The sequence below is a fragment of the Ambystoma mexicanum genome, chromosome 2q (assembly GCF_040938575.1).
Source record: "Ambystoma mexicanum isolate Mex_15411 chromosome 2q, UKY_AmexF1_1, whole genome shotgun sequence".
Classification (NCBI taxonomy): domain Eukaryota; kingdom Metazoa; phylum Chordata; class Amphibia; order Caudata; family Ambystomatidae; genus Ambystoma; species Ambystoma mexicanum.
In genome coordinates this window covers 696,810,638-696,831,748 of record NC_090924.1, presented here as the reverse complement: position 1 = coordinate 696,831,748, position 21,111 = coordinate 696,810,638, and the positions used below count along the sequence as shown (strand labels likewise).

At 48.2% G+C, this 21,111-nt stretch overlaps 1 protein-coding gene across 1 annotated transcript in view; it reads left to right on the top strand.

The window, feature by feature from the left end:
• SEC22C (SEC22 homolog C, vesicle trafficking protein) overlaps positions 1 to 21,111 on the top strand; it is a 375,963-nt gene that overhangs the window by 142,239 nt on the left and 212,613 nt on the right. The window contains exon 2 of the mRNA XM_069647907.1: positions 5,613 to 5,824. Coding sequence (XP_069504008.1) covers positions 5,634 to 5,824 — 191 coding nt within the window. The 5' untranslated portion in view covers positions 5,613 to 5,633. The remainder of the gene's footprint in view (positions 1 to 5,612; positions 5,825 to 21,111) is intronic.

Here is a 21,111-nt window from a genome sequence, read left to right as displayed (position 1 = left end):
TTTGCGTTTTGTAAGACCCCTTGAGTGCTTACCTTGCATTGATTTTCTAGCGGGGGTGGGTTCCAGGAGCCTTACTAAGAACCTTCCTGGCTCGTGATCCACTTGTGTTTAGAAAGTTACCTCCTAGGTGCTCTAATTGGGGTTCTCTCCGCTCCTGAGCCACTATTTTCTGGTCCCCTCTGGGTTTTAATTGCTTTGTTTTCTTAGGTGGTGGCTTCTGTGCGCCTGGGTCTTACATGACTGAGTATTGTAACCCCTTGGTGGGTTTAAAGCGTTTAAAGTGGTGTTGAGTTTAGTTTTTAGGGCGGCGTTTTAGCCTCTCCTAGTGTTTGTGTAAGTTCTAGAATGTACCTGGCCCCCGCTAGTGGGGTTCTTAGAAGCTGTGTGCAGGGTGCGAGGGAGGTATTTTTTCTTCTGACAGCAGTACGTGCCTGCTGGAGTCGTCAGAAGGAGAGGCAAAGAATGAGAGGGGCTACCTTCCTTTGCAGGATATAGGCATGTTTTTGCCTGGGGGCAAGGCAGCCCCTCTTTGAGCTTCAAAGGCCCTTGCTCTGCGTCCGCCCGGATGGGAAGGGGGACCTTTGATGCTAGGTGACAGAGGGCAGGACTACCTGTTGTCACCTGCCCCCCCCCCCCCGTACCCTCGCTTTTCTGGAGAATATGGCAGTATGGCTATGGGTCTCCATTGTCCTGGGGTCCCAGCTGCCCGCCCAAACATGTGCATGCTAAATCGGGCAGCACCTGCTGCCCTACTGGACCCAACACAAACCCCCCACCTCCCAGTTTACGCCCTTGAGCCTCCCTTCCGGGAGGGCTCAGGTTTACAAGAGTTGCAGGGCAGCACAAGTTAGCAGTAGACAGGCAATAAACAGCAGGCAATCCATGTAAATGCTTAAGTGAGCCACTGTTTCAAAACTGATGCTTACGTTGTGACATTTGGATCAGACTCCTAAGGAACATTTTGCAAAGAAGAAAGGAAGAAAGTCTGTAGGGAGGTCAAGTAAGAAAAACGATACCTCAATCAGAGACTGGCGCAGCCGCTACCCTGAAATCCCCACTCCTCGACTTTGGCTCCAAGTGCTTAAACTCCAGTGCAGTTCCAACATAGTGGAGATAACGAAAAAAAACATTTTAAAGAAATATTCGCACAAGTCACAAAAGTCCTGGGGGGAAAAGCGAATGATCAGCTCAGCAATTAAGGAGTTCAACAGCTCATGGCAGAATCTAGGCAAAACACGAATTCACAGGTTTTCAAAGTGCTCACCCCCATGGGCAACAGTGGACCATTTGCTGCCTCACACAGCAATATAGAAATCCGCCGCTGCACATCGTTTCCGGCAATCAGGTTAACCGCAGTAGAGCACACAGCAATGTGTCCAGCCCTTTAGTCCGTTTCGCTCAGCTGTTCATGAGCAGATATTGGCTGTGTCACCAGTGCGCTGTATAGCGTTAGAGTGGAGCTTACAAACTCGAACGTGCTGACAAAGGTTGACAGGTGAGCAACCAGTCACCGGCTGGGTTTGCATGTCTGTTTTCTTCGCGCGTGAAATTAGGTTTCACAAGGCACATCTTCAGAGGCCAAACAATGCCTTTTGCGGTCTTTTCACGGTCGTCCGGTTGCTGCAGACTCCTGCAGGGAACTGCCCCTTAGACTGCCTTTGGTGGTCTGCTAGGCCCTTAAACCCGGCGCCAGCACCTCTGGTCTGCTCCTCCTTCGTTCAAGCTCAGCTGCACAGCTATAATGACTGTTACGCATGCCAGGACACATGACTGCAGGGAACTGCCCCTTACACTGCCACTACCATTATAATGCACACATTATACAGATCAAATAATATAAAATGTTTTTAGGGCTTTCCTAAAGGAAGTAATAGAAGTGTCCGAGCACAAATGCGGATATACTTTGCTCCATAGGTCAGTGGCAAGAACATTAAAAGCATGTTTACAGCCCCTCAGGCTTAATCCTAGGAGGCTCCGATGAGATCCTAAGGTGTGTGACTGTTGTTTTACAGTCAAACCTCTGTTTTAGATAAACTGTGTTTTCCCCAAATAAATATTTGTGGGTAATGCGAAGTATTCTAAACATTAGTTTTTCTTTCACTGGTAACCAGTGCAGTGCTTAACAAGCTGCAGTATCATGTGTTCAGAGCTTGATACGGGCCACAATTCTAACAGCGTTATTCTGAAGTACTTGTAGTTTAGCCAGATTACTCTGAGAGCTGTCCACAATAAGACTCCCACAATCATTTATTTTGGCTGTGATTATTGTCGGAGCGAGTGTGGCACAACTAGTCACAGAGATATATGGCCGAATTCAGCTTCAGATATCAATCCGAGGAGGAGGTAATTGAATTAACATGATATTTCATGGAAAGTGAGTCTGGAGAAACACCAAGAGTTATGACCTTAGAGATAACGTCTGTTGAGCAGCCAGCAGTAGTAAAACTCTTGTATGAGGCAGGACGTTTATAAAGCATTTGCTGTGTCTAAACAAGAATACATTCAGTTTTCGCCTAATTAAGTGCCAGCCCTTTATGTATCACCCAACTATGGATAATGTCAAAAAAGGCATTAATCCTGTACCAGTCTGCTTCGTAGTCACCAGAAAATTGTAACAAGATTTGAGTGTCATTTGCAAAATTAGTATACAGAATGTCTTCCTCGTCCAACAACTCAAATAAAGGTTTAGTAAAAATGTTAAATAAAGTGGGTGACAGGCAGGAACCCTGTGGGACCCTGCACAGAAGCTTAACAGGATAAGTCATGGCCGCTTTAAAAAATACTCTCACCGATCTGTCTGGTAAAATTCAATCAGCCGCCTTTTTAGAAAAAAGTGCCTTGGACTGAATTCTGTTAAAAAGAATAGTAAATCCACATTATCAAAGGCTGCGGAAAGGTCTAAAAGCAAAAGTAAAGAAACATGTCCATTGTCCATATTTAAAGACTGCTTGCTTTTAGATCTAGCAGAGCAGTTTCCGTGCAATGATCCGCTCTGAAGCCTGATTATCTAAGACCCAACAAATGATGTTCTTCCAATTATGCCTGAATTTGTAGATAGGCAAGACGACTTCAAATCTTTAAGAGGAAGGGCACATTAGTAATGGGTCGAACTTTCAATGTATTAGAATCTTCAGGTGGAATTGGATTATTGTACATATCGATAGAATTGCCAGGTAAGGACGTACACGTGTGACTAGCAGGGTGACCCGCTGATTTAAATAAATGGTTCAGTTTGATTATTCTGCATTTTAAAGGCCGGACACCAAAAAGACAGACTTTTTTTGCCTGATTTTTGTGCCGCCTTTAAAACATGGAATAATAACTATTTTGGGGGGTTTGAACCCGCAAACCCCCCTTTCCTCCAGTTCACCCACCCCCTTCCACCTAAAAAACACTCTTCCCTGACTCCCCAGCAAACACATTTACGCTTGTCCCCTTCCCATCCACGCCACCCACATTCCCCTCCACAGTCACACAGATACAGACACACTCATACAATTACCTTCAACGTCCACAACTTCCGTCTTCCCGTCTGGCCCGACTGCTCCTGTCAGCCCATGAGCACACTTGTGCACAGGGGCATGACAGTTCGATTTAGAAAGACCGTTCGGAGCGGTCTCTGAGTCGTTTTTATAAAAATCGATTTAAAAAAAAAAAAAGAAAAAAAATATATTTGGGTAAATCTAAAGAGATTTTTACTCTACATCAAATGAATAGGTCCATATTTCTTTACTTCTCGAGGTAGATCCGCTCCATGTTTTGTTGTTGTCAAAAATAGTGGCCACAGACTTACCCCTTCTTTTTAAAGTTGTATTCTTTGTGAATTTGAGAATTGCGATTGTTATTGGATCTCCTTGTTTCAAGAAGAGCAGTGTTAAACTGACCATTGCCGTTTGTTTTGAGTGCAGTTGTCGAAGAGCTAGAGTTAATCAAACAAGATTTTGTGATTTTGTTTAGACACTATGCCTGTTTATGAATCCTTGTTTAACAATGGACACTGTGCGCTGCTCTCTTGCCAGCACACATATCGCTCAAACAAAAGGTACTCCATGGTAAAGTTATTTACATTCACTATACTAGCGTAGACTTATTGGAAATTAGTCTTTTATGTGCACAAAATTGTGGGCAGTGGTGAGATCCCGATTGGAAAGGGTCAATCCCACATGATGGGTAGAGGAACAACAGATGGCAGGACTTTGAGGAGGAGCAGCACCAGAACAGTAGTAAAGCAGTACTGAAGGGACTAGAGTCAAGACTGTGTGGGAAGGAGCAGACCAGGGCTCTCAAACTCCGCTCTGATGATCGCAGTAAAGCAAACCTTGTTCCCTCATAAAAGAAGATAGAGAGCTATGGAGAGAGACCTAGAAAAAAACAGGCAAGAAGGGTCGGAATCCCTGTGAAACTTTGAACTTGCAACCAGGAGAAGAGACCCCAAGAAGCACAGTGAAGAAAGGTGCAGGAAAACCCCTTTACATCCAAATTAGAAGCTAGTGCCAGACTTTGCCTCTAACTGATGGGACACCCGGATACAAGAAGACTTGTTCACTTTCATTTGGTTTACAATTGCAGTCCCTATTAATTGGATTGGCCGTCCTGTTTTCTATTCCCCAAATAAACAGCAGTTTGAATTGCATTTCCTTCTCGACCTGGTCATTGGTCTTCGTGACCTTTATGTCAGTACTTAGTTAACCAACACTGATTAATCTTTGATGTCCCTTGGTACATCCGCCATAGTGCAGAATGTATTAGGTGCTAGAAAAATGTATTTCAGAAATGCGGGTTCTAGCAGGAGCCAATCCGAAAGTAATCCTGGAAGAATCTCCTTAGGGAAAAACGTCAAATGGCAATTTATGACCACCATTGGGACAGGCATGCTCCAAATTGGAAATTAAGATATTTGGCTTGTCTACTGAGGTAAACTGCTGGCTAAGTAGGTGAGTTCTGTATGTCCTGCACGGATGCGCACTCTGTCAAGTTAACAATATGTTATAGTGCAAATAATTTCAGTTTAACACATACATAAAAATCACTTGGATAGATTAGACGAGCTGGTAGTCTAAGTGCAGTACTTCACAGGAATTTGAGGTAAAATTGACCATCAAGGTAAAGTGATTAGTAGAAAATGTATTGAAACATTAGTACTGGCAACTCAATTATTTCATTAAGGCTTTACAAGTGGGCACTGAGTTGATGAAATCTATCTTTCCTGCTCATGTCGGGTAAAGGGTTTTGAGCTCTTTCTGCCATTTCTAATTTTCAACTGTAAAATTCACTTTGTATGGTACTGTTCCAAGAAATGCTCACCTAATAGTGACTCTAATAGTTTCTGTTGAATTCTTGAAGACCCTTCTCATTTCATGTTGCCTTTGTCCAATAGCAAGAGGAAAAGATGTCCATACACTGGATGGATAACTAACCACCTTTTGCATTTTCTACCCTGTACTTCAAGTGTAGGATTTTGGGATTTATGTGGTACCTAATTCAGCATGCAAATAGTTAAGGGGTAGTCTAATATACGGCAAGCCAGTGTTTTCTGTTTTTATCTAGACATACAAATGACACTCTACGAATGGCAGTACAATCTAAGCTTTGTTGTATTCTTCCATTTCTAGATTTTGTCTTCATGAATCCTCATGTGGACGATGTCCATGATCCTCTTTGCCTGTGTTGTGCGGGTAAGGGATGGACTTCCACTTTCTGCATCCACAGATTTCCACCCGAACAAGGATTTTGCAGAGTGCAAGAAAAGACTGAAAGTGCTGTCGGGGACTCTGGCCGGGGTCCCTGACCGTGGTACTGCTGAAGGGTGTCCCCTCAGTATACAGTAAGGAGAGAGTGTTTAATATTTTGAAAATGAAGCAAACGTGGAATATTTATTGCTAATGGTTCTGTTTTTGTAGATTATTTTTCATATTTAGGCTTGACAAGATTGTGCAGGGTCATCGCAAAAATAAAATATACTGTTATATGTATTGATGAATATGGAAACCAGCTTCTGTGAGCCATACCATTTTATATAGCAAAAAACATGATCAAATAATGTATCAAACTAAGAGCTACTTTTCTGTGTCATTTTCGTCCCATGCATAGTTGCTTCCAAACCATGTGGGGAGTGTTGGTCTCCTAGTCTGAAAGACAAAGGGAAGTTGGAAGAAAGAGGAAAATGGAATAGAAGTAAACCTCATCTGCTGGATTTTTTGGAATGTGCAGAAAGATCCACTTTGATTGCGACAGCCCAGTGCATATTTCATTTAGTTAAAAAATAGACCATTTAAGTTGAGAAAGTCAGCAGGAAATGTAAGGATATTGCCTGTGGAAATATGCTGACCTACAAACTGTTGTTCGCCATCAAATATTCTTCTATTGCTTTTTGCAAAAACAATACTCATTTTCACCATGCGAAACGGGAAACAGGAACTCTGGGTAAGTTCCCATTTTAGGTTGAGAACATTCCCAGACAAATGCATCAGTCATGCGAATGCACTTCATATTTTGCCTGCTCAAATTGGATTGGTGTGGTGTCCTTTATGCCAATCCAGAAATGTTGTGCGTTCACCTTTCCACGTAAAATAATATAGCTTTTGGATTGGTAAAAATATTCAAGCCAACCTGGAATAGAGTGAAAGCAACTCCTTACAAGGGTTATGCTTTTATTAGAGCTCATCGGTGGAATAGAGCTTAGTCAAAACACATGTTGGTCACCTTGTACCAATTACCACTCGTTTACCATTGCTGCCACTCGGTCTGGCGAAATTACTGTCCGACTAAGAGGTGATAATGATTGTGCTAGTCGCCATTCTATTTCGAGATTTAGTGGCATCTAGTGAGGTACTTATTGTTACATAAAGGAGAAACTATTCAAATGAGAACTCTAGATATTGTAAATGTTCTTGAGAGGAAATGCCACTCATAAGGAAATTGAAATTGGCAATGCTACTAGAAGATGCCAGATATCTTGAATATTACATTTTCCTCTTTTTTATATATGTATTTCTGAGGCTTGTAAAATCTGCTTAGATCACATGCTGTGCATAGGCCGACATCTAGTGGAAGCTGCAGAGTATTACAGTTTGTTTTTCGTAACTCGAAAATGGGCATCGACATAGGGCGTGCCAGTAATACTATCCCTAGTGTGACGTCCACTGTACCCATGATCCCTCACGCGTGTAGGACCCTCAGATTGTTTTTTTCCGCCATACTTGTCGGAAGCATTGTTGCGGAGTTCCCTGGCTTTCAGCCATTTTGTCATAATTCATCTAAAAAACCCTGTTCTTCCAATCCCACGTCGAAAGATCGATGCCGGTCTGAAGAACGAACAACCATCGAGACGACACAGTGGACTTTGGTCCTCGGAAGGTCTCTGGCCTCGGCCCGGGCCTCGGAAGGCCTCTGGTCTCGGCCCTGCAAGTGGGGAGAGTGGGGGGTGGATATAAAACTCCCTTTATTTCCTACATACACTCGCCCGCTGCCATATGGTGACATATGGAGAGTACTTCATTTATATTCTGCCCCAAGTGCAACCGCAAGTTTCCTTGGGTTGACAAGCATAACACCTGTAATCTTTGTTTGCCTAGGGATCACCCCGAAGCTAACTAAAGAGCGTGTAAGCTCTTTAAGGCTAAAACACTAAAGGACCGCTCCACTAAACGTTGGGCCCATTACGCCAGGCAGCTCGAGGCCATGGAGGCAGTGGGTTCCTTCAGTGATGGCAGCAACGCCGCCGTTTCGGACGGCGAGGGCACAGGGGCGTCGAAGACACCCAAGCGCGAGTCCCCGGCCTCGGAGGATTGTCCGACAGGGCAGTTATGGGGACCACACCCGGCGACACGAGCGCTACCCGTACTACTGCACCTAAGCACACTAACCCCAGCCGAGACTCGACACATGTGTCGAGCGCTCGGAAGGAAGAGGCACATAGAGAGAGGTCCACAGAATCGGTGTCCTCTGGGCGTTCCAGGTCGAGATCGCCTTCCGACGCACAGCAACCGTCCATGATTGCCAAGAGTGGCTCACTCCCCAAAGTCACAGAGGTATGGTCGTCAGAAGACAGCTCCGACCTCCACCCCCAAGCAGCACGCTTAGTCGGCTCCGGCAGCACTTTCCACGTCTGCCTCAGAGTCTCGACGCACACACTCTAAAGACACGGCACCTAGCCAACACACCCCCTGAATCTCGGCGCCAGGCGTCGAAAGATTCTGAAACAGTCAAACCATTAGGGAAACACTCCTCTACCCATGGTAAAGGGGACAAACAGCAGAAAAAGTCTTCAGAGACGACATCTGCACCCCAGGTCCAGAAGGACAAACATAAGTCCTCAGATAAGAATACATCTAAGACCCCTGACCCTGTCACTAAGCCTAAAGTTATCCCTCCCACTCTACAGGATATGGGAATAGGAGAGGAGCCTCAGCAGGAGGTTGTCATCCCCAGTTCCAGGGAATGGAGCTCTGATGACATCGACAGGGTGATGAGAAGAATGTCTTCTTTAGCTAATTTCTTGAGTACCCCTGACAACTCTACTCCTTCAGGATCCAAAGACCCTCGGCCCCCTAGTAAGAGATCGTAATGAAACTCCAGCTCAGGGCCCATTCTCTATTCAACCATACCACCAGTATGCTGAAGACCCAGATATACAAATGCTGGACAACCAAGCGGGTGTCGATTATTACAGAGACGACGAGGACCAGGATGAGGAGGAGGAAGACGAGGCAGAGGTCTATAATCTAGACTCGCCTGTTAACAAAAAAACACCGGTCACTGACTCACCTGTGGATAATCAGCCTCTACTGAATGAGGTCTTAGCTAGAGCTGCAGAGCATTTTCACATAGACACTCAAGGGGCTCAAGAAGAGAGGGACATTGCAAAAGAGATCATGGGGGATAAGAAACCTGTTGCCCAAGCCATACCAATTCTGAAGTCCATCCAACGCAGAATTGACCCTTCCCTCCTCACCCCTAATCTCACTAGGGCTGTGAATCCCAGAACTGAAAAATTGTTCAGGGCCTCCCAGTCAGACCCACTTTATATAAGGGGCCAACTTAAGCCTGACTCGTTGGTAGTCACTACCACCAGGAAAAGAGCGGGGACACCTCTATTATCATCATCTGAAGCTCCCCCAGACAAGGAGAGCAAGTGGATATATGGGCTAGGAAGAAAAGTGGCCTCCACTTCCGCTTACCGCCAATACCACCACTCTGCTGGCAAGCTATGATTTCCACCAGTGGGAGCAGGTATCTGCCCTCCTCGCCTCCGCACCTGAACCACTAAAGGGCCAGTTAGCCCAGATTGCGTCGGAGGGTAGATCCATGTCCGGGTGCATTCTAAAGGCGACCTTTGACGCCGCAGATAATGCAGGCCGGCTCATCGCAGAGAGCACTGTCATCAAAAGACACGCTTGGCTCAGACAGTCAGGGTTTAAACCCGAGACCCAGGCTACTCTTATTGACATCCCGGTGGAACCAAATGTCTTGTTTGGCAAAGCAGTAGAGGAGGCACTCAAAACTGCCAAGGATGAATATTATACCCTAAAGTCCCTGGGACAATTGACTAACAAACCCACTAACCAAAGAGGGGATAATAATAATTTTCATCGCTCACGCGGACAAAATTTCCAGAGGGGTTCCAATTACTCACAGGGGCAGGGTACATCATGGGGTGGCAACCAACAAGGTACCCAAAGTTACGGTAGAGGTAACAAGAGGGGCCGCGGTAGAGGGAGAGGCAGCCCAGGCAGAGGCGGTACGCCTCCCAGCAAACAGTGACGCTCCGCTCAGGGTCCCTTCCCATGCATCCCAGTAGAGGGGCGCATTTCCAACTTCACCCAAGCATGGGAAGGGATCACCTCGGACAGATGGGTGCTGTCCATAGTGTCTGCGGGATACTGCATCAAACTGCTGGAGCGCCCCCGCAACCACCCTCCAAGACAAAAAATACGCTCCCTGGACCACCAAAAGATCCTCCTCGAGGAAATCGTCAATCTTCTTGCAAAGGACGCGATAGAACTCGTCCCGGGCAACCAGGTAAACGAGGGTATTTATTCAACTTACTTCCTTGTGCCAAAAAAAGATTTGACAATGCGCCCAGTATTAGATTTACGCCTTGCAAACAAGTATGTCAAGCCCCAAAAATTTCGCATGACTACGCTCCAAGAGTTAATCCCCCTCCTAAAAAAGGGAGATTACATGGCAACATTGGACATGAAAGATGCCTATTTTTATATTTCCATGTTCCCAGCGCACAGAGGATTCTTGCACTTCCAGGTGGACGGTCAGCACTACCAGTTCAAGGTGCTGCCCTTCGGTATAGCCTCGGCTCCAAGGGTATTCACCAAGGTACTGGCAGTGGTGGCTGCACACCTACGCAGGGAGGCAATCCCAGTGTACCCTTACCTCGACGACTGGCTCATCACGGGGGAAACCCCAGTAATTTGCAGTTCCAACATCCAAAGAACAATCAACCTCCTCTTCGAATTGGGGTTCTCAATCAACGAGAAAAAATCAAGCCTGGTGCCAAGCACCTTCAAACAGTTCCTAGGAGCTGTCCTAAACACGCAAGAGGGGGTTGGCCTTTCCATCAGGGGAAAGAATTCGGAATCTACTACTGCAAATTCCTCAATATCAGCCAGGTAGCCAGATAAGGGTGCGCAAAGCGATGTGTTTGCTAGGCATGATGGCGTCATGTATTTACCTGGTTCCCCACGCGCGCCTGCGCATGCGACCCATGCAGGAATGGTTGGCGAAACAGTGGTCTCAGGCAAGTGGTCAGTGAGACGATCTAGTGGTCATTTCGCCAACACTAGTACAGAGTCTTCACTGGTGGACAAGAGAGAACCTGTCAAAGGGGAAACCCTTTTACGACCCTGAGATACAGGCCGTAGTCACTACAGATCCATCCCTGTCAGGGTAGGGAGCACACCTCCTTCACCACACAGCTCAGGGTCTCTGGACCCACACAGTGGCTAAGAATCACATAAATCTACTAGAGCTTCTGGCAGCCTTTCGAGCGCTTCGAGCGTTCGAACCCCACCTTTTGAACCTGTCCGTGCAGATCTTAACAGACAGCACGACAGCTATGTTTTACATAAACAAACAGGGAGGGACTCGTTCGCCAAATCTGTCCAAGCTCGCTCCGAAAATTTGGAAATGGGCACTCAGATGGAACATTTACCTGTCATCTCAACATGTTCCAGGGGATCTCAATTCACTAGCGGACGCCTTGAGCAGAGATCCCCTCCTAGAAGAACACAAATGGTGACCCAGTTGAGTGTACTCCTTCCAATATTGCACCTACATGCTCCACCTGCTGGACGCAGGGTTGGTATTTAATTCACTCAAGGTACACCTGGCAGCGTTATCAGCCTACACCACCTCCCATAACAAGGTGTCGTGGTGGAAAGTACCAGTGGTTAAAGCTTTCATGGAAGGGGTAAAGAGACTACACCCTCCAATTTCCAACCCACCACCAGCATGGGACCTTAATGTGGTGCTTGCTAAACTCATGGGCCCCCCGTTTGAACCCATGCATAAAACTAGTCTCAAACACCTGACCTATAAGACTGCCTTCTTAGTAGCCATTACATCCATAAGAAGGGTCAGTGAAATTCAGGCTCTGTCAGTGCAGGATCCATTCTTTACTGTTCATAAGGATAAACTGGTTCTACGAACACACCCTAGGTTCTCACCTAAGTTCATTTCAAAATTCCACATTAACCAGTCCATTGAGCTACCAGCCTTCTTCCAAGAACCCCAAAGCTCTGCTAAGGTGAAACTACACACTCTAGATGTGCGAAGAGCGGTCCTCTACTATGTAGACAAGACCAGACTGCTAAGAAAGACAGACCAACTGTTTGTCTCCGTAGCTACAGGCAGAGAGGGAGATCGTGTCTCTAAAGGTGCCATCTTGAAATGGATAGTCAAATGTATCCAGATGTGTTACTCCCTTTCCGAAAAAAATCTGCCTTTTACGCCAAGAGCCCACTCTCTGTGCTCAGAATCGCGTGATTGCTGAGCACGGAGTCGTGTGTGACGCTGATCTGCTGTTTCTCGTTGACATCTTTCGGCAACTCTTAGCCTGTCGAGTTCATTCTGTTGAGAACGAAGCAGATCTGAAGCTGCAGAACGCGATCACCGTGCTTGCAACCGTGCATTCTGAAGTCTGCCCGCATATCGCTCTGCTGCTTCCTCGGCACATATTTGAGCCACGGAAACATTGAAATGGAATCGTAAAATATTTAGTATAGCGTGTGATGCTTTTATGTCCAACAGATGGTGCTGTTTTGCAGTGAAATGTTTAGCATAGCGTGTGTTGCTTTTACATCCAACAGATTGCACTGTTTTTCAGAAAAAGTATGTTTTTACTACCTGTCACAGGTGTGACATCTATGTATAGTAAGTATATAAAAATACGTGCCTATTCGAATGCAAGGTTGTGTCAAAATTTCAAAGCAATCAGTGAAGAACTTTCGGAGATTTAAGATTTTGAACAAACAAGCATTTAGATTTTTATTTATATAGATTTAAACCTGCAGCTTTTTCCCCCTTGTACAAAATAGGGAGCACTCCCTGTGCACCGACATATAAACCAGTGAGAGTCGAAACTGCTCATAACAATTTATTACAAAAATAGAGTAATGTTAAAAAAAAGCAAGATGTAATGAATTGGTCTCAAATAATAATCAAAAACCAAAGCAAGGCAGACACAAAGTCAAACAAAGAAAAGAGAGAAAATGACATAATCTTGAATAACACCCATGTTGGAGATAATTACATAAATTACATCACATAAACACATGAACTTAGTGTGGTGTATCACCTAGCCACTCTACCAGCGCAGCAATCTCGAAAGATGCTGCAGTGAAAATAACAAAGTTCTGCAAATGTTTCTAACAATTGTTCGCAATTCAAAAATGTTGTAAATGAATTACATCTGAAAAAAATAGACATGTACATTGAAGTTGATATATTGGCATCTGTAAGCTAAACTTCCAGACAACCATGCCAAAGAAAAGCAATCAATCCCCTAAGGAAAAAAGCTTGGTGCACCTCTTTGCAAGGAAAACAAAATGTATTCTGTATACAGAAAGGTGACAGAGGGTGCCATAGAACCCAACTGCCACGGAGCCCACTGGGTTAGTTCAATGAATGCAGTCCATTAAATAGCAGAAAATCGCCACTTGTGACGCAAACAGTATACAGTATTATCCCATCACCCTCATTAGCTACCACCTATATACATATTATCAGTCTCCTATAGTCACTTGACCGATTTGCCACATCTAAAACTAATACAAAAAATGAGTATAGGTCTGATTGGTTGTGCTAGCCTATGATATACATTGACACACTTCACTTGTGATTTGCATATGTTCAAACCAAGTATCCAAGGCCGCTGGGTGAATATCAATTAAATTGATACGAGTCACAGAAAAATTGTTTTTCCTTTTATAATTTTTTAAGCCTTACTTTTTTCAGCCTACATGTGTTTCGACGGTTCCATGTGTTAAAATTGCGGCAAAAATGGCCGTGGATACAGAATATCGTGGCAAAAAGGCTGTGGTTTTGCCGCCGCAATCCGTGTAAAGGATGCAGGGGACACCCCTGCAACACCCGGACCCATTATACCATTTAAGGAGATTGGGGGACACCTCCGCAACCCCCGGTACCCTTAATGGTGTAATGGGTTACACCATTTAAGGGTACATTCCTGTTGTGGAGGGACTGTCCTATCTGGAGACACAAGGAATGCCTCACTGTAAGGTTTGTCAATTGGTTAAAAGTTAGAGCATGTGCGTACAATAGTAGTGTTTGTAGGACACATGAAGGACAGATGAGTCAGAGCAACATTTCGTCTAGATTCAAACATTGTTACGAACCAGGTCATACATGCTGGCAAAAAACAGTCATTAAAGGTACCTTTAGTCACTCACTAGGACGGCACAGGGTGGAAGTCTCACTTCCAGTGTAGAACATTCATGCTAAAAAAAATTGAGAATGGACCGACTGTCAATGCAAAATTCTATTCAGTACCAGTATCAAAACACTGAAACAGTGCACTGACTGAAAGTTCCCTAATGTTAAGTATAAAGTACTATGTTCAGCGACCATGTTGTCAAAGCCAGGCATGGCTCCCGATATTGCGAACCGTGGCACAGTGCAGGCTGTGTGTGCAAGCCGCGTTGCCTAGAAAACAGTGTATATAAACACAGTGGCACAAACAGAATGCCTCTGAAGCACACTAGACCGGCACTTCAATGTTCTTTCGTTTTGTTTGCCATTTTGAGGAATATGTGATTTGTTTCCTGCTTTGGTGGGCCAGCCCCTGCCCCCTCTCCCATTGGTTGCAATTGGCCCATTTAGCCAATGGCTGCAACCGGGAGGCGGGGGCCGGCCGCACCACCTAAGGCCCACAACGAAGGCCCTGTCTACCGCTGTCCACCGCGGTACGCCGGATCGCAGGCCCCCCTCCGTGAGTGCCTGTGTGCCCCCCTGCCCCTCCGTGACTGCCTGTGTGCCCCCCTGCCCCTCCGTGAGTGCCTGTATGCCCCCCTGCCCCTCCGTGAGTGCCTGTGTGCCCCCCTGCCCCTCCGTGAGTGCCTGTTCCCCCCTGCCCCTCTGTGAGTGCCTGTGTGCCCCCCTGCCTCCGTGAGTGCCTGTGTGCCCCCTGCCCCTCCGTGAGTGCCCGTGTGCCCCTCTGCCCCTCCGTGAGTGCCTGTGTGCCCCCCTGCCCCTCCGTGAGTGCCTGTGTGTCCCCCTCCCCCTCCGTGAGTGCCTGTGTGCCCCCCTCCCCCTCCGTGAGTGCCTGTGTGCCCCCCTGCCCCTCCGTGATTGCCTGTGTGCCCCCCTGCCCCACCGTGACTGCCCGTGTGCCCTCCCCTGCCCCTCCGTGAGTGCCTGTGTCCCCCCTTTCCCCCCGAGTTGCCTGCTCCACCCTCTTTGCTCTGCGTTCCACCCCCCTTTCTGCCTCCTTCCCTTCCCACCTCCTCACATCCATCCTCTTCTACTACCTTCCTACTCCCCACTCCTTCTCCTCCTCTCTGACTTCCCCCTCCTAGCACTTACTCCTATCGTTTGTTCCGTGACTCTCGATAGCAGCTGTCTGTCCCCCCTCCTCCCCCCTTGTTCTCTTCCTCCCCCCTCCCCTACTTTCAAATTTGTCACTGACATTTTTGTTCAGTATCGTGCCTTGTTCTCCTTTCCCCTCCGTAACCTTGCCCCCCTCCCACCCCTCCTCTTGTTACCACCTGCACTGCGTAAATTGTCGTCAGACATAGTAATGTTACTGCTTGCTTTGTTCTCCTTCTATCCATTACCTCTTGCCTTACTTGTTCAATGCACTTGCACTATCAGAAATGTCGACAGGCCTATTATGATAGTTATTTTAACATTCTGTACTGCTTCAAGGACTTTTGCTGAATGTAACTGTATTTTCCTTTGTTCCCCTCCCTCTTTGAAGCGCTTTGAAACACTTTGTGTATAGGCGCTATATAAATAAACTATCATATCATATCATATCAATGTAATGTTAACCATCTTGCCTCTGCTGTGGAGCCTGAATGCCCACAGGCTTTGGCACCCTATAAATATATTAAGGTAACATAACAAAGCTCAAATATGGCGGTCATATTGGAATCTGTTGAGGCAGAGGGCCGTCTGTTCAAGCTGGACCCTGATGGTGTAAACCAACCTGTCTTGCATGAGTGGGTCACCAGCAAGAAGTACACGGAGTGAGAGAAAGTGGATAATGACTCACATGGGGTTGGATGCCATTACACCAAAAGCATGAGTGGTTTGTTAGTAACTGGGTGGTTTGTATAACCTTGTGAAGGGGGAGACTGACTTTGCAAGCCCATTCATCAATTACCTTGGAAATAGAGCAGACCAGTCTAATTGCTCGTTTAGACCAGTTTGATGAGTGCCCAAACAGGTTATCCAGCATTTCTCTAGCCTGCAGAGCCCGTTAGAAATTGAAAGGTTTCTGTTATCTGTAATGAGGGTTTCTATAATATACCAATCTAGATCATTATTAGTGTGTTCCGATTCAACAAAATGCCCAACCAAAGGCATTTTATACTGTAGGGCAGTTTTCTTGGTGGAGGGAAAGGGGGATTTTTATTGGTTTCACAGGTCATTTCTATTTATTTTATTTATTGGTCATTTGTTAGGCGTTTATTATATTAGCAAAACTGTTTAAAAATGCCCACAGGGCAAACAGGGAGGGGACAGGGGAAGGCAGACAATGAATTACAGCAATGATAAATAATTGAATTATTAGTACAAACAAATAATGAGAATAAAAAGGAGGGGGAGATGAACCTACTATGCCTTGTGAGTGTCCAGAACGTGCAGATGAGGAGGGGGGAGGGATAGGTGCTGTGATGCAATGCTCAGGGTAAGTGCTAAGAGGAGAAGAACGTAAGTGCAAACCACCCTTGGGTAGGGTGATCCCAAGTAAGTGCAGTAGAAAGACAGCAGCTGGGATGAGAGATGAGGGGGGTCAGTGCCCCGAGTGCCCATAAGGGCCCTGCACATCAGTCACGCTACTGTAAGATTAGCAGGGAAGAGAGGAGGAGAAAGGTCTTGAGGCTTTTTCAGAACTTAAGGAGGTCGTACTCAAGACGCAGAGGTAGAGGGAGGCTGTTCCACAGGACGGACCCAGCCGAGAAAAGTGATCGCCCACCAGCTCTCTGTTTGGCAAACCGCTTAACACACAGGGAGCTGGTGGCAGAGGAAAGAAGGAGTCTAGAAGGAGATTATTTGGTCAGGAAATGTTGAAGATAGAGTGGTCCCCAGCCCCGGATTGCCTTGTGGATGATACAGACGGATATGAATATAATCTGTGCTGAGACCGGAGCCACTGAAGGATTTTTAGGGCAGGAGAGATGCGGTCCCTGGGCTTGAGGCCAAGGATAAGTCTTGCTGCCCTATTCTGAGTTAGCTGGAGGGGTCGCAGGGTGAATGAAGAAAGATTAAGGAGGAAGCTGTTGCAGTAGTCTAGCCTGGAGAGAACCAGAGCACGGGTAACATTGATTTGAGGGGATTGGGTCCTCCGACGTATTCCATATCTATGACCGTAATCACCACAGCTGTGCTGCTTCGGAAAATCTTTCGGTGTCTGCGTCCTGCGTCAATGACGTCGATACGCCGCCCTCGAGGACCTCCTCCGACGTCACTGGATGTTATAAGTAGGACGCACAACGCCCGTAGCCTCAGTTCTGTTTTTTCCACGAACGTCTTCGCTTCGGAGATCTCGGCGTGCCTCGACTCTTTGGAGTTTCTGTTCTTTCGGTTCTTCGAACCTGTTCGTTTGTGAGGTTTAAGTCCTTCAAGATGTCTACCTCTTCTTCCACCCCGCGTCCGGGCTTCAAGAAGTGCGGGTACTGCGGGTCCAAGATGTTGGTGACGGACTCGCACGACACCTGCCTCTGGTGCCTCGGGGAGGCCCATGACAAGGATGATTGTGTCGACTGCCAGTTACTTACGTCCAAAGCCTTGCGGGAACGCAAGAAGAAACTGTCGGTCGGTAAGGTGTCCAAGCCCCGGAATGCGAGGTCCATGGGGCTTTCGACGGACGATTCGAGGAGTGGGTCCCGCCACTCCTCTGCCTCTTTGAGGCACTCCCGGAAGCGCCGTCATCGGTCGCCTTCCCCGTCCTCCTCCGAGGACTCCGCCCGTCGGCGGGTCGCTTATCCCACCAAGCATGCGACGCCGGAGGAATGGGCTTCCTTCGGTAAGAAAATGCTAGCGATTCTCGAATCGCAGGGCACTGATCCGTCCGCGCCTCCGAGTGGAGTCGTTCGTGATCGGACTAGAGACACCGCTCGTACGCCTTCAGGCTCGGGTGGTCGGCACGATTTGCGGGAGCAGTCCCGCTCGGACAAGGGGAATCATTCTAGTCATGCCCGTTCCAGGTCCCGGTCCTTGACGCGCTCGAGACCGCGTGAGCCTGTGATGTCTTCGAGGAAGACGTCGACGCCTGTGGTGCCGAGGTCGTCGAGGGACTCTCTTGAGGCTCTGCCTCCGAGGAAGTCGTCGATGCCATCGGCGCCCAGGATGTCGAGAGACACGCTCGGGGCTCCGTCCTCGAGGCCTGTGTCGATGCTGTCGGCGCCGCGTTCGGCGTCAACGCCGATTCACTCGACGCCCTCGACATCTTTCGACGCTGTTTCGACCGGGGTACCCCAGGGCACGGTGGCACCCCCTAGAAAGGCTCTGGCCAAGGTCAAGCATGGCTTTGTTCCCCATTCTGTGCCCACTTTCCGCCATCTTGAGTACATTTCGGAGGTGGATGAGGGCTCTGATGATGGCATGGTTCCTGATATGGTGCCAGATGAGATTCTCTCAGGCCATAGCCAGATTGAGGACCTGCGTCAGTCCCTGCACGACAACAGTGGTCTGGACACCTCTCCGGAGGTGGAGTTTTGTAGGCCTGAGCTTGGCACCCATGCCGACTCCTCGTACTGGCGCCTTATGTCTAGGGTCACCGAGTACTTGGGGTGATCTGCTCCCCCAGGGGATTTTCTTCAGGATGACCTCACGGATATCCTCGACCAAGGTCCACCAACTGACCCGGTACTGCCGTTCTACATGGCTCTACAGAGGAGGGTGGCGGCGGCTTGGACTTCTCCAGAGAGTCTCCCGGCAGTGGGCAAGTATTTGCCGTGAAAATACCGCCCAGCCAGTAGCGACCCCTGCTACTTGACCAAGCACCCTACTCTGGAGAGTTTGGTGGTGCAGGCGGCTACGGCCCCAGCAAAGCAGGCGTCGTATCCTACCATCCCTCCTGATAGGGACGACAAGCGTTTTGATGGTTGGGCGAAAAAAAGTGTTTTCTTCAGGGGGTATGGCTCTTCAGGCGGCCAACTCCGTATGTGCCTTGTCACGTTTCATGCACACTCTGTGGAACTGTGTTTCCTTAGCGGCTGAACATATTCCGGAAGGGGACGAACAGGATGGTTTTCTTGCTATGGTCCAGGATGCCAAGGATGCCATGTGTGAGGCCGTTCAGTCGGGTTTGGACATGGCAGATTGCGTCAGCCGGTCCATGGCGGCGAGCACTGTAATACGCAGGTTTGCGTGGTTGCGGAAGTCGGGTTTGCTCCTGATGTGCAGGCCCGGCTCCTCAACATGCCCTTTGACGGTGAACATCTTTTTGGCAGCAAGGCTGACGAGAGCCTTGAGAGGTTGCAGACCTCCAAAGCTGCAGCAAATTTGTTGGGTGCTGCAGTCTGCCAACCTCTGCCTTTTTCGTCCTAGGGGACAGCAATGGAGGAGAGGTTCCTTTCGTTATTACTCATCCTTTGGTAAAGCGAGAGGAGCTGCCAGTCAAAGGGTTCACTGTAGGAGTGCCAGAGGTGGAAAGCAGGGTACTCGAGGTGCCAAGGCCGCTTGGGCAGTTGCCTCTTTGCCCTCAGGCAATGCCGCAGCCGCTTCAGCTCAGTCATGAGGCTATGTCCCATGGTTCGCTGGTTGGGGGAAGGCTGGCGCATCATCTTGTCGAATGGTGGGCCATTACTTCGGATGTGTGGGTTATCGAGATCATAGCCCACGGCTACTGTCTTCCCTTTCAGCAGAGGCCTCACGACAATCCGCCAGGGATTCTCTTGTTGCAGAGTCCGGATCCGCTCCTTGTGCAGGAGGTTCAAGCCCTGCTGGAGAAAGGCGCCATAGAACTGGTGCCTGTAGCGGAGAGGAACAAGGGATGGTATTCCCCCTATTTTTTGATTTCCAAGAAAGACTGGGGATTGAGACCCATCATGGACTTGCGCGGTTTGAACAAACTCCTCAGGAAGGACAAGTTCAAGATGGTTACTCTTTCTCAAGTCCTCCAGGCCCTTTAACTTCAGGACTGGTTGGTGTCTCTCGACCTCAAGGACGCTTATTTTCATGTGCCGATCCATCTAAAGCACAAGACGTACCTGAGGTTCGTGGTTGACGACTCGCACTTTCAGTTTCGGGTCCTGCCGTTCGGATTGACCTCCGTCCTGAGGGTCTTCACCAAGCTCATGGTAGTGGTGGCAGCGCATCTCAGGAAAGGGGGGAGTCACGTTTACCCCTACCTGGACGATTGGTTGATCAGGGCGCGCTCTCCCGAGCAAGTCCTGGATCATCTGTCTGTCACCTGCCACTCCCTCCACAAGCTGGGCTTTTCCCTCAACTTAAAGAAGTCCCACTTGACGCCAACTCAAAGGCTCCAGTACATCGGAGCAGTGCTCAACACGTCCCTGGGGTAGTGTTTTCCTCCCCAGGTGAGGGCTCATCACATTCAGCAGATGGTGCACAAGTATCAGCATGCCCAGAGTCTCCCAGCGTTAGAGTTCTTGTGATTGCTCGACCTCATGGCATCCTGCATTCTTCTGGTGCCAGAGGCCAGGTTGCGGATGAGATCTTTGCAATGGGCACTCAAGCTCCAGTGGTCTCAGATCTCCGGCAGGATGTCGGACCCTGTTCAGGTGCCGTCCTCGGTCGTCCAGGACCTTCTGTGGTGGGCCGTCGAAGGCAATCTGATGAAGGGGGCTCCATTTTGGCTACCCTGGCCGGAAGTGACGATCGTGACGGGCGCATCCCTCACGGGATGGTGAGCTCATGCCAACGAGTTGACAGTCGGCGGTTGTTGGTCTCTGTCGGAGTCCAGACTCCATATCAATCTGTTGGAGCTGAGGGCCATCAGGCGTGCCCTGAAGGCTTTTTTTTGCTAACTGTGCGAGGATAGAATGTCCTGATCTTGACGGACAACACAGTGGCCATGCACTACCTCAACAAAAAGGGGGGGCAGGGTCACTTCCTCTGTGCAGGGAGGCGATGCAGCTCTGGTTCTGGGCAATCCAGCAGGAAGTTTCGATCTCGGCAGTTCATCTGGCCGGAGACGAAAACGAGACGGCAGACGCTCTGAGCAGGCAGAGCGCGATCTCTCACGAGTGGGAGTTGGCTCAGGAGATTCTCCTGGAGATCTTCGCCCCTTGGGGGACCCCTCAAGTGGATCTCTTCGCCTCCAGTGTGAACCGGAAGTGCGAAAGGTTCTGCTTGCGGGAATTTCCTCCAAGAGGAGCCTTAGGAGACGCGTTCGTGGAGGAGTGGTCATTCCCACTGCTGTACGCGTTTCCTCCAGTCCCCGTC